The sequence below is a fragment of the Protomyctophum parallelum genome, assembly GCF_964188405.1.
Source record: "Protomyctophum parallelum genome assembly, chromosome: 8".
NCBI lineage: Eukaryota > Metazoa > Chordata > Actinopteri > Myctophiformes > Myctophidae > Protomyctophum > Protomyctophum parallelum.
In genome coordinates this window covers 3227499-3239659 of record NC_139703.1, presented here as the reverse complement: position 1 = coordinate 3239659, position 12161 = coordinate 3227499, and the positions used below count along the sequence as shown (strand labels likewise).

The following is a 12161-nucleotide window of genomic DNA, read 5'->3' as shown; positions in this document are numbered from 1 at the left end:
GGCGTTCTATGTGGACAGTGGACACGTCCCCTTAACCGGACAGTTTAAAAAGAACCTATCAACAAGATAGACACCAGGAAATAAATAAATAAAATAAATATACGTTCCATTCAAACATAATTTGAGCAGTGTGAATCTGTGCTGTGGGTTGCGAGAGTGTGTGTGCGTACATGCGTGCGTGGTAGGCCTAAGCCTCACAGCATGAATCACCTCATGGCAGTTTGTCTGAATGATGCTACAGAAAAACACAATCACATCCACTTCCCTTTTCTGATAAGACCATTCAGCAGCACTCAACCACTTCACTTCCTTATTAGGGACACATCACGAGGCCAATGCAGGCAGAGAGGAGATGCATACGAACACAAAAATAGATCCAGAAAAAGTGAGGCTTAGCCTGATTAGCATGATACCAACCAGCAGGGGAAAAGGTTTACACTTTCAGACTCGAGGCAAACATTTAAGCAAATATTGATTATTTTCTTTTTAATTAATTAGTGTGGTGTTGTTTTTTATATGAATGAATCAACATGAAAAAGAAAAGAACATAGTGCATTTTTGGGTCATTAACCACTTACGCCCTATTTTATATTTAGATTTTGATACTGTCTTGAGCTAGTAGTACCCAATAAAAAAATAAAAAAAACATTAGCCCCAAAATGTATTTTAAAAAGAGGCAAAGAGTCAAACATTAGGCTGTGAGGTATAACCTTTTCAATCTTTCATTAAAAAACAAGTGAGTGAGTGAGTGAAATTGTCTCTGTGGGTGTTCACATTCAACATGGAAAGCTCATCATGGGTACGTTTATCGGGAAAAGAGAGTAGGAGGCAGTAATTAAATACTAGTCTGCCACCAAGGCACAGCCACAATGCCACATCCTCCTAAACAGTAACACAGTCTCAAAACTGAGGAAAGGAGGAGGTGACAGAAACACCATGGTGGGGTCTGAAGTGGGGCGAGGGAGGCACTGGGCATCAACAACAGGAATCAGCGTTGGCAGGTTTTGCGAGAGAAACAAGCAACCTGGTCTATGAAAACAAGGCCAAAATAAGTGACTATCGGCCACATGAGCACTTAGTTTAAACCTATGGAAACATCAGCTATTTTAAAAAGATCTACACACGTTTTGAGCTTGTAGATCAGCTATTCAAACACAAGGATTTCCCAAACACCTCCCTGGCACAAAATATTTTCAGATGGGGGTCCGTGGAGTGTACATATTAATGTGGGGGTCCTTGACATGAAAATGTTTGAAAACCCCTGGTTTAAACAACATTAAGAAACAAGCCAAAATAAGCAACTACACTTTAGAAACAAGACCCAAAAACACCACAACCACCAATATTTACAAGTGTCCCTACAGAAAAACAAGCCAAACGTCACTTATAAGCGGACATGGCAACAACAGGAGTACAAAATATGAGATAACAAATGAGTACAAAACAAATCAAAATCTCTGTTTAGTCAAAGAAGCTTAACATCGCCAAGCTAAGTATTTTTGCCACGAGCTGATCTGCTTGTTTTGTGTCATACAGTTCAGTAATCTGGGGGGGGGGGGGGGGGGGGGGTCGGTAAGTGAGCCAGACCATAAACATCACTAACACAGAGCAGACACCACAGCTCACACTCAGTGGTTAAATCATCCTACCTAAAAAGCCTGATTTGACCACTCTACATACGGTATGCTGTACGATGGATAGCATAAATAGCTGTAGAAATTAGCTTGTAGATCTGCTTTTAAAGAAATTATCATTTTTGGTTTTTTTGCCTATAATGACATGCTCAAAATAGAGTGGTGGTTAAGTAATTACAAGCACAGCTCTTAACCAGTGCTACGTTAGAGAAGAGAAAACACATTTTTTCTACGGGAAGAACTCAGCAAATATCCACGTTCTTCAGTCAACCATTAAGCAAGCTTGTCCATCTCAAGCCTAATTTCTGCTCTGTCGCACACTGATTTACAAGCTCACAGCGCACGCGGCACATTCACTGTGTTGTGAGCTTGTAGGTCAGCTGTTTTCAACACCACGTAAAACTATCATGCCTGCCGGGTCTGCCACACTAGTAGCCAAACACTTGAGCCCTTCAGTCCACTGTCACTGGAGATAAGACACACACATTCCTCTGGAACAACACCGAGCATTGCTATAGTGCAGTGCCCCCCCCTTTCCATGGACCCGTTTGGGAAATTCCAACCGTGTTCTATATTGAATGCTTAAATGCCGGGGATGTGGCAAAATGCCTATGCAATGTTGACAATTCTTTTAAACAAACCTAATTAAGGTAACCGGCCGGTCGTCCCCATTTTTGGTTTTGAACGTTTCGAAATACGCTTGGTGCTGGTGATTCGGCGCCAGCGAGGTGGAACACTTACAGCCCCTAGCGGAGGCCACGAGAGGCACTGTGCCGAACGCTGCAAAGGGGGACAGAATAATAAATCATCCCCCCATAGTCTCTGTGCCCCCGAGACATCAAACCTTTGCCGTCTCTGGAGTGAGAATGCGTTGTACTCCCGGGGCCGAGTAGGTTTTGGTGCCAACCGTTTACCGTTCCTAGGTCGACAGATTTGACCGGGCCGACCGTTCTTTTACTCAAAATGGAGACAACTTGAAAACTGCCAAGGTTGAACATAAACATATATACTGTATATATTCTTTCCACAGCATTCCACAGTGCACTTCAAACGTTGTGCTTGTGTGCCCATGCTTACAGGTTAGACTGGAAGACGCAGACTGGTTCAACAGTTTGTCAGAACAGGATCACACGGCAAACCAAGAATCAAGTTGTATACAAGCTGCAACAGAAATAAAACCAGGAACATTTGCAAAGACGCTCTTTATGGGAACCAGCCCATGTAAAAAGAAGAAAGAAAATAATTTAAATATATATATATATATATATATACTATATGAAGTGTACATATACACAGTGTATAAAGAAATACTGTCTGTTTATTTTCACTGTTTGAGGAAGGCAGTTCTTAAGCTTAGCAAATCATCTTTGGTCAAAACCAGACTTCTTCCTGTATCCAAGAATAATTGCATCACACAAGAGTACACATGGATTAGACTCAGTCCCTGTTACCTCCCGACCTAGCTGATGCACCCCCCCCCCCCCCCCCCCACATGGAAATATAAATTGCATAAACTATCTAGAGACATATATTTCCTTTTTATCCACATATATGCACATATGCACGTATGAACCTGAATATGGCATACTATATGCAGCATAGGCTATATGCTGCATTACTTGCCATATATTGGCATAATATGTTAATATATTTAAAATAAAACCATAGCACCACCATTAGACATTTCATGTCGCGCTCCCCCTAGAAGGCGCTCGCGCACCACAATGGGGTGCACGGCACGCACCACAGTTTGGGAACCACTGGATTAGAGCCAACAAGAATGATATCTGGTTCCGATGCTTTGAGAGTCCTAACCGAATAGAATACCAATGTTTTTGACTGAAAAGAAAGTGCAAGATCTTGAAATCAAGTTTCTATAATGAGAATTATAGAGAACAAATTAATTAAAATAAACAAATTACTTTTTGATATATAAAACATTTAAATTGAGTATTATATACATTTTAAACTTCCATATAAAATAATATTATCTTGGATTATACAATGATCAAGAAAAACACACACAAACAGAACTTATTCAAAGGTCCATCTACAACAAGCCGTGTGTGTGTGTGTGTGTGTGTGTGTGTGTGTGTGTGTGTGTGTGTGTGTGTGTGTGTGTGTGTGTTCGCATGTGGCCGTGCGTGTCTGATGAAGCTCATAAATGTCATCTCATCATGGAAGGGAAGTCTGCCTGTGGCCTACTTTTAGAAGCAACTTCTATACTTCCGCTTCACACGTTCTTGTCATAGGTCCCATTTCTGGTTCCAGAATATTATAGTGTTAGGAACTCAAGAATTCAATTCATCCACCTTTCTGGAACAGGTCAAACTGCTTTATGTGACTCTGCCATTTATTTTTTTATTTTTGGATGCACTCACCACCAGTGTGTTTTAAATGCCAGTTCCGGATGCACAAAGACTTTTGCAGAGACAATTGCATCTAAATGTGTCTTCAAAAGCAGAGATTCAGAAGTTTGTTCAGGTGCACAGTGACAGAGAGGAAGTCCAACAACACTGGTTTGATTTTAAACTATACTAGGGTGACCGGGTGCAACAGCTCATTTTAATTAACTAATCGATTATATTGATAATCGCTCATTTTATAAAATAATCAATTAATAATCCACCCCTCCTTTTGGCCTCATTCTTCCAGGCAAAAATCTGCCCCAAAACATTACATTTCTTGAACAGTGAAAATAGCCGATCTACAAGCTCAGTGCGTGGCAAGTTGCAACTATTCTTGCACAGCATAGTTGTGCGACAAAGTATAAAGAAGGGCTTAAGTGGTTAATGATTCATTGAAATATAAAATATATTATTATTCTTAACCCATTCAGCAGATCTACAAGCTCATACGCTACGAACTTGTAGGTCTGCTATTTTTGAAATATCGTGAAAATGCGGCACAAATCTTTGAATATATATTCTTTCAGAAGACTTTTTATTTTATTTTATTCAAGGCCTAAATGGGTTAAAGGGGCTTTTGATTATTCGATTCATCAATAAAGTAATCGATGCAATATTCGCAGCAGGAAAATAATTGATAGCCACAAATCATGATCATCTGACATTCATTAGACTACATGCTACTGTCAGCGGAGGTCGAACCACCTTATGGACATACAGAAGGAATGGAAGAGGGCATGGAGTTATGACCGGGAACCTCTTCCTTCCCCTTTCTGGTTCCCTTCCTTCCTCACACTGTCTCATGGTGACTGTCAGGATGTTTCTTCCTCTCCAACCGTTGTAAAAAAAGCCTTTCATCAGTGATGTTGACATTGACAATGGGCGGGCTCCAGCCAGGCCAGGGTTTGCGACAGGTGAAATGTGTCACAGCAGACACGGCACAGTTTTGTACATAGCTTTCAGACCAGGAAGACTTTGCTATTTTCTTCTCTTTTTTTTTTTACAATTTCAGAATTTAAACCATGCAGTGGTTTACATTTGGTGTTGTAACCCTTCTGGACGGGAACCACTTTTGGGGTTCTTGTTGCTATGTACAGTATATAGCAACATAACATTTTTGTAATTTTATAATAAATATTAGATTTTATTCAGAAAACTTTAGGTAAGGTTTTAGAAGGTTTTTAGAATCTGCTTCAGTCTTAAATGGGTTAACCTCTACTACCTACCTCTACTACAAAATTGCGTCTCCTTAATTGTGGGGACAATGTCACTATTCAAGTGGCATTGTCTGAAATGAGTCACATCAGAGTGGACTCATTCAGCAAATAGCCTCGAGTCAATGTTTTTTAGTTAGCTAAACACAGGCCGCAGACAGAGAGAGGGGCAAGGGGGGAAATGGTAAGTACAAGAACAAAACAAAAATAATTATCCTCATAGCCAAAGGCCCCATCTTTCACTCATCATGTACACATGGCACAGACACACAATAAGTGGGCCTATTAATGTCACTGACAGTGACAGACCAGACAGAGATTAAGCTGAGCTGTTGTAGGTCACAGCAAGGAGATCAGCATGTGGCACAGCAGTGGATATGGTGGTATAATCCTAATGAAAGTCAACTCAACACACACACACACACAGACACACACACCCCCCAAACAGATAAAGACTAATTCCACCAGGCACCATACAGGCTACATCATTGTAATTGTAATCGTCCATATATGATGATCTGACAAACACATTTCGCATTAACCCGTAATGACACAATGGTCTGGGGGCTCTGGGGAAAATGTGAAAATAATTTAATAGCACCAGTGATGTAAATAGGTTTTCAATGTAATGTATTGGGTCCAGGGACCCAGGGGTGGTCTTTTAGATGGGTCCCACTCCCAGGAACATTTAATGAGTCCCACTTCAAAGACGTTAGGAGTCATAGTTTGTATAAAAACATATATATAAAAAAGAATTACAAATTGCAGTTTAACTCCAATTTCATCTTTATGGTTATAATATGGTTATATTCATAGATAAAAATGTATCTGAAAGAAACACAATTCTCACAAATTATGCAAACAACAGTGCAAAGTATATGCAAACAGAACAGTTTATAAAGTAAATTAAATAGCACCCAAATAAATAAAATAAAATAAGTAAATTAAATACTTTGTGGTGCACTCAGTGAGCTAAATAAAGTGTATGCCTGTGTGGTGCTTTTATACACAGCTCAATCTCTCATCAAGCTCAGTCTCTCATTTGACATTAGACGGTATCATTGCAATGGCTGTTTTTAGCCAAAATGTGCAGATCTACAAGCTCAGAAAAACAGTTTTCGGAAGTATTCTGCATGGGGGTACAGCGGAGGTCTTGGCGGGTACAGTGAAAACACAGCATATTTGCATCACTGGCAGCCCAGTGAATTTGAGACCGATAACAAATTAATCAATTTTCGTTTGGCCCATTCATGATTTTCCCAGTGCCTAACCATGGAAATGTATGATGTTGTACAACACATGATTACTACTTCTTTTTAGCATTGTATGAACACCATTTCCTTTTTTACTATGATTTTGTGAATGGGCTGAGCTGGAATGAACTAAGCTTGTGCTGTTGAGAAGCACAGCTCCTCTCTGTCGCCACGAGGCTGCAAGGCTGGTTGATGGACGCACAGCGGAAGCCACCCTTCCTAACTTTGGAAGAAATGGCTAATGTTGAAGCTCTTCATTTACATGCTCTTCATTACATAATACATTCCTCCCCACACACTACTGGGTTGTGACTATTCAGCTGTTGTATAATCCTCCTGGTTCACCTCAATCACCTGTCAGTTCACCAGGAGGACGTAGCACCTCTGTCCTATAAACTCTGGCAGTAAATGAGTTTAATGGTTCCCTTCCTGATGATTCCTATAAATTCCTACACTTCACTGGTTCTACAAGGATCCTCAGGGTTACTTGAGGCGGTTCCAAATGAAACCTTAACAAAGGTCTGTAACTTGAGTGTACAAATGGAACCAAATGGACCCTCCATTAGTCCATTTGGTTCCATTTGTACACTCTCAGAGTTACCCCTGGTATTGTAATTGTACAATTGTTAGACGTACACGTTAGACGTGACGTCTAACTCCACACGTCCGTCCGTGTTGTTTTTTTTCTCCGCGAACATCGTGTATCCGAGTGAGACACACACAAAACGTACATACAGGCAGATGCGTCTTTCGCCACTGATTGTTTTGGGTTTTTTTCGTGATGGAACTACAAAAGCTTTTGATTAAAGAAGTGAATAAGTGCTTACGTTCATTAACCTCAAACACTACACCCAAACCCACGGTGGTGACATGACATCACCATCTCCACATAGCTTGCTCTGCTATGAGGAGGACGACAATAGGCATAGCAGCAGGTGACTGAGAGCCCAACAGCTGTCACAGTCACAAACTCTCTCAATTCAATTTCCCCTCTCTATCTGTGATTCAGCTGGGTCACCATTATTACTGGCACAAAGATAACGTTTTTGACAGCAGGTGATGTCACCGCGGGCCATGCACTGGAGATTCCTGGCCCTGACGCTCAGTATATCAGCCTAATAAATGGGATCGACGGGAGGTAGGCTGAAGGCTCATACATAGTCTGGATTTACGGTGGTGGGGTGACCACCGAACTACAACGTGACGTCACGAGCCGCGGTGAAGAGCAAACCACCGCCACCGCTCCAGCCCTTCTCTCTGTTTTTACTCACCACCGCTCCACGTTATTACAGCTCCGGTGGTCAGCTCACCACCGGAGCGGTGGTCACTTCACCACCGAAAATCCAGACTATGAATAGGCCTTGACTCAGCCACCAGGGAACGCTGGGACATCCAGAACATTAGTGAATACAGGTGCCCAGCATCCGCTTATTAGGCTATACAGCACGTCCTTGACTCCTTCCTTCCATCTACACCAGCACAGAGGCATCTTATTAGGCTATACAGCACGTCCTTGACTCCTTCCTTCCATCTACACCAGCACAGAGGCATCTTATTAGGCTATACAGCACGTCCTTGACTCCTTCCATCTACACCAGCACAGAGGCATCTTATTAGGCTATACAGCACGTCCTTGACTCCTTCCATCTACACCAGCACAGAGTCATCAATAAGATTCAATCTGCATTTTACTGCAGTGCAGAGGCTGTCTGTCAGATGAATCAAAATGTCACCTTACCGCAAGAGTCTCAATAAAAAATCTGAGTAGAGCTAAAAAGAGAATTATAGGCTTATGTGCTGTGATGTTCAAACATACATGCGATATTATGGGGCTCATAATCCCAATCCCCAATAATCCCAATATTCAGGAATTTAATCTTTGAGTGAGCACGCTCCAGTGTGTGTGTGCAGCTCTGACAAGTGACAACTGTCCGTGATGGTTGAGCTCATAGATGGTACATACAGTATATATATATATATATATCTCTGTTTGTTGGAAGCTGTAACTTGTAACCAAAACAAAAAAATAGCAAAAGTAGCAGATCTACATTAAGCTCGAAGAAGCACGTTGCTTTACATTTTGAGCTTGCAGATCTGCCACTTTTGATACTTTTGGATGGCGCTGTAGTATGATCAAGTCGGGCGTTACTTTAGGAAAAAACACACAAAACGTTATAACATGGAGTCGGAGTTTATGCCCTGCCCCAACAGCAACGATATCAGGTACAACATTGTGTGCAATGCAATCACTGCAGCAGAGACTCACTCAGACTCCTGATAGACAGTGACAGAGATGATAAGAAAGAGTATAGCCATGTCAACAACACACAGCATTCCAATTTCCTTTGCACCACTTCCAGACAAATAAATGAACACAGACTTGTTCATGTATGACGTCTTTCATTGTCTCTTCTACGTAGAATTGGCTTCTTGTGGTCTAGGACCACAGACAATTATTTATTTGATTACATGTTTTTATTACATCGGTAATAGCAATTATGCAGCCAATGTGTCACAATCATTCATTATACTGTAGAAATCCATTTTTTTAAATGTCAAAAATAGCAGATCTATAAGCTCACAACAGATTGCACAACATGAAAATATAACTTAAATAAAAGTTTAGCGAATCATTGTTTAACCGCAATAATAATATTGGTTTACGGTTAGCCATTAACATCCCTAGCAGTACCTCATAAATCTGTATGCGTTATCTTTCATATTCTAAATTGCCTGTTGCTTACCATAGCAGTCAGTTTGTGTATGTGGTCTCCCTTCACTGCTTAGTACTTACTCAACTTAAACATACCACATTTCACCTCACACACACACCTCCAACAACCAGTGTTTCAAATCGGATTCAATTAATATTCAAGTTGCATCGATTTGAATAATACAACAAGGATTTGATCTAGACTACAAGGAAAGGACCTATGCAAAGATACAAAATGTGACTAGTCTTAGTCTATAATGCAAACGAGCCATATAAAAGATGTAAGAAAACATAAAGACAAGAGATCACCCCTTTCAGGCTTTTGACTCTTGTCCTAAGTAACTAGGCCATAGGTTATTTATTATTTGTAAGGGATTTGATTTATTATATACATTTTGGTGGTTTGGTGCCAGCTTGAATGTGACAGACTGTAAACCCCAGCTCTCTCTCAATGAATGCATGACACAATGCTCAATTTAATGTGGCCACTTCAGCTGGTTGCAGGTTTGTAAACATGCCACACATGTTACAGTGTGGCATGATACAGTGTTTCAAATAAGCTTTGATAAGAACCTCAGCTCAGTTGCCTTGTGGTTAGACTGTCCGCCATGAGACTGGGAGGTTAAGTCCTTACTCCTTACTGCTTAGCACTCAGTATCAAGGGTTGGATTGGTGGTAAATCCCTGCGACATACTGGGACTCCCTCTTTCATTGGTGTGTCTCACAGGTTGTGCCTAAACCCTAACTTCAAAAAAACGACTATGCCTAAACCCTTAACCTCCCAAAACGTATGCCTAACCTCACAGAAACTATGCCCAAACCTAACCTCAAAACCACGTCCACCAGGGCGAAACACCAGGAAAAGAGAGAATCCGGAGACATACTAGCGACATACTAGTGTCATGTCCAGGGGGACACACTTGTACATCAAGCTGCCTCAGTCACGCTACAGAAAAAGGAGACAGGCTCCTGCCCTAATGGCCACATGGCTTCATTGGCTTGGCAAGGCTACGGCTCATAAGTTATAAGAAGACCCAATTGACCAGAAGCATGCATTTGAATATAATTATAAATGGTCATTAATCTTTACGCCTGACCATTCTCCAAGGTTTCCACATGACACACTGCAACAACACAGGATTACACCACACATTTGGGGAGAAAATGACACACACACACACACGCACGCACGCACACGAACACACACGTATGTAGGTACCAACCATCGCACAGGAATCAACAGGATGTTCCCCTGCTCTGATTCATCAGGTGGTGATATTGTGTAATAAGAGTGAGAGTGCTTGTTTAGTGTTTACAGCAGTCCAGTAGCATATTCCCAATCATTGTCAAACACATAATATGTTTCTATGACTATGACGTAGGTAACTAGGTATAAGGTTTGAGGCAGAGATTCATTTGGTAGTACACTGTCCACCTGGGAAAAGGTTAATCAATGACGTCTACCATTGATTAATCATTGACCAGACAATGAGATAAAGTGATCTCTACTGACTGCCCACTACAGTAGACGGACGGCAGTGTGATTTCACTTTTCACCCATGTTGTTTATCTGTAAAGCTTGATATATATTATTTACAAGTCTATGATTTCTATACATATACTTTCACTACTCTAGTGTTGATGATTTCTTGTACTATTGTATCAATTTAAATGTCTTTCTTGATGAGTTGAATACATAGGAGATAGGACCACAGTGTCAACAAGCCCACAGTGCTTTTTGTGTTATCCTTTTAGCATAATTATATAATTGTACTGTACCACTGTACTTTTTGCAAACTGTTAATAAAGTATACAATCAATGTCAAAAGGAAAGCCCCGTGTATACATTTAATTCAGTTTATTCATCTACCTGCCAATAACAGAGGATATTAAACCAAATCAGAGGACACAGTACAGTGTTTTACATAGTGTTACTGTATGTATTTGTTGATGATATTGGATTGGGTTATTTTGTATGCTGTCCCCAGGACTTTTTTGTTATACTTTTAGCTCAAATGTCTGACTGTACCTCTCGTGCTGTTTACATTTCTGTCACTTCTACCAGACAGTGCACCATCGTGTCATGTTCATAAATAAACATACCTTCAGCGCGTACTTGTCTCCGCTCTTCTTCTGGAAGATCTCCAGCACCTTGCCATTGATGCCCAGTCCCAGCACCTGGCTGGTGACCTTGTACTCGTCCGTGATCGCGTTCTTCTTGATCTGGAGATGACCTCCGGCTTTGACGTGGAACTGCAAGAACTGACCCGCGGGGTTCTGCTGTTGCTGGCCGGCGGGGTTCTGCTGCTGCTGGCCCTGCTGCGTGTTGTTCGGGAACAGGGGCTGGTTCTGTGCGTTGGAGAGCATTGTTGTTGTTGATGTCCCCCAGAGGATACACCTGTCTCCGTTTCTCCAACAGTCCGACTCCACTTGTCTCTTTCTCTGCTACACTGATTCTTCTTCCTGGGTTCAGGTGGCCTCTGCTCTGATGAGTTGGGTCGCTCAACAATTAAATAGCTGGCGAAATAATATGCAGGTTCTAATGGCACCAAGCGTGAGATTTTTAAAAAAAACTATAAAATAATAAAAACTACGGCGACTTCGTTCGCGGTCTCTTTGATAAATGTGCTAAGTTGGCTAAGCTGTTTAGCATGCTAGCATGGTCCTATTCTTGACCTGTGAACGGCGGCTCGGCTAGCGGTTAGCGCCGACGGGGGTCCTCCGTCTGCCGGTTCCTGAAAGAGCATTTCACCGAGTCTAACAGCGATACTACTAATACAGACATTACCATAATAAAACAAAGCTAAAGATCCGACACGAAACACTTTAATTGTGTGCAAACTTTGGCGACTTGACGAGTAAAAAAAAAAGCCGGAAAGAATAGAAAAGACAACAAGACGAACAACTCTTCTGACGTCGAAAATGCTTTTTACTTTCCT

The 12161-nt window shown here is 41.3% G+C and overlaps 1 protein-coding gene across 2 annotated transcripts in view; it reads right to left on the bottom strand.

The window, feature by feature from the left end:
• The window catches only part of mapkapk2a (MAPK activated protein kinase 2a), a 31074-nt gene extending 18913 nt beyond the window's left edge, over nt 1–12161 (bottom strand). For both annotated transcript variants that reach the window (XM_083770527.1, XM_083770528.1), the window contains exon 1: nt 11326–12161. In XM_083770527.1, the coding sequence (XP_083626653.1) occupies nt 11326–11589 (264 nt within the window). In that variant the 5' untranslated portion in view covers nt 11590–12161. The remainder of the gene's footprint in view (nt 1–11325) is intronic.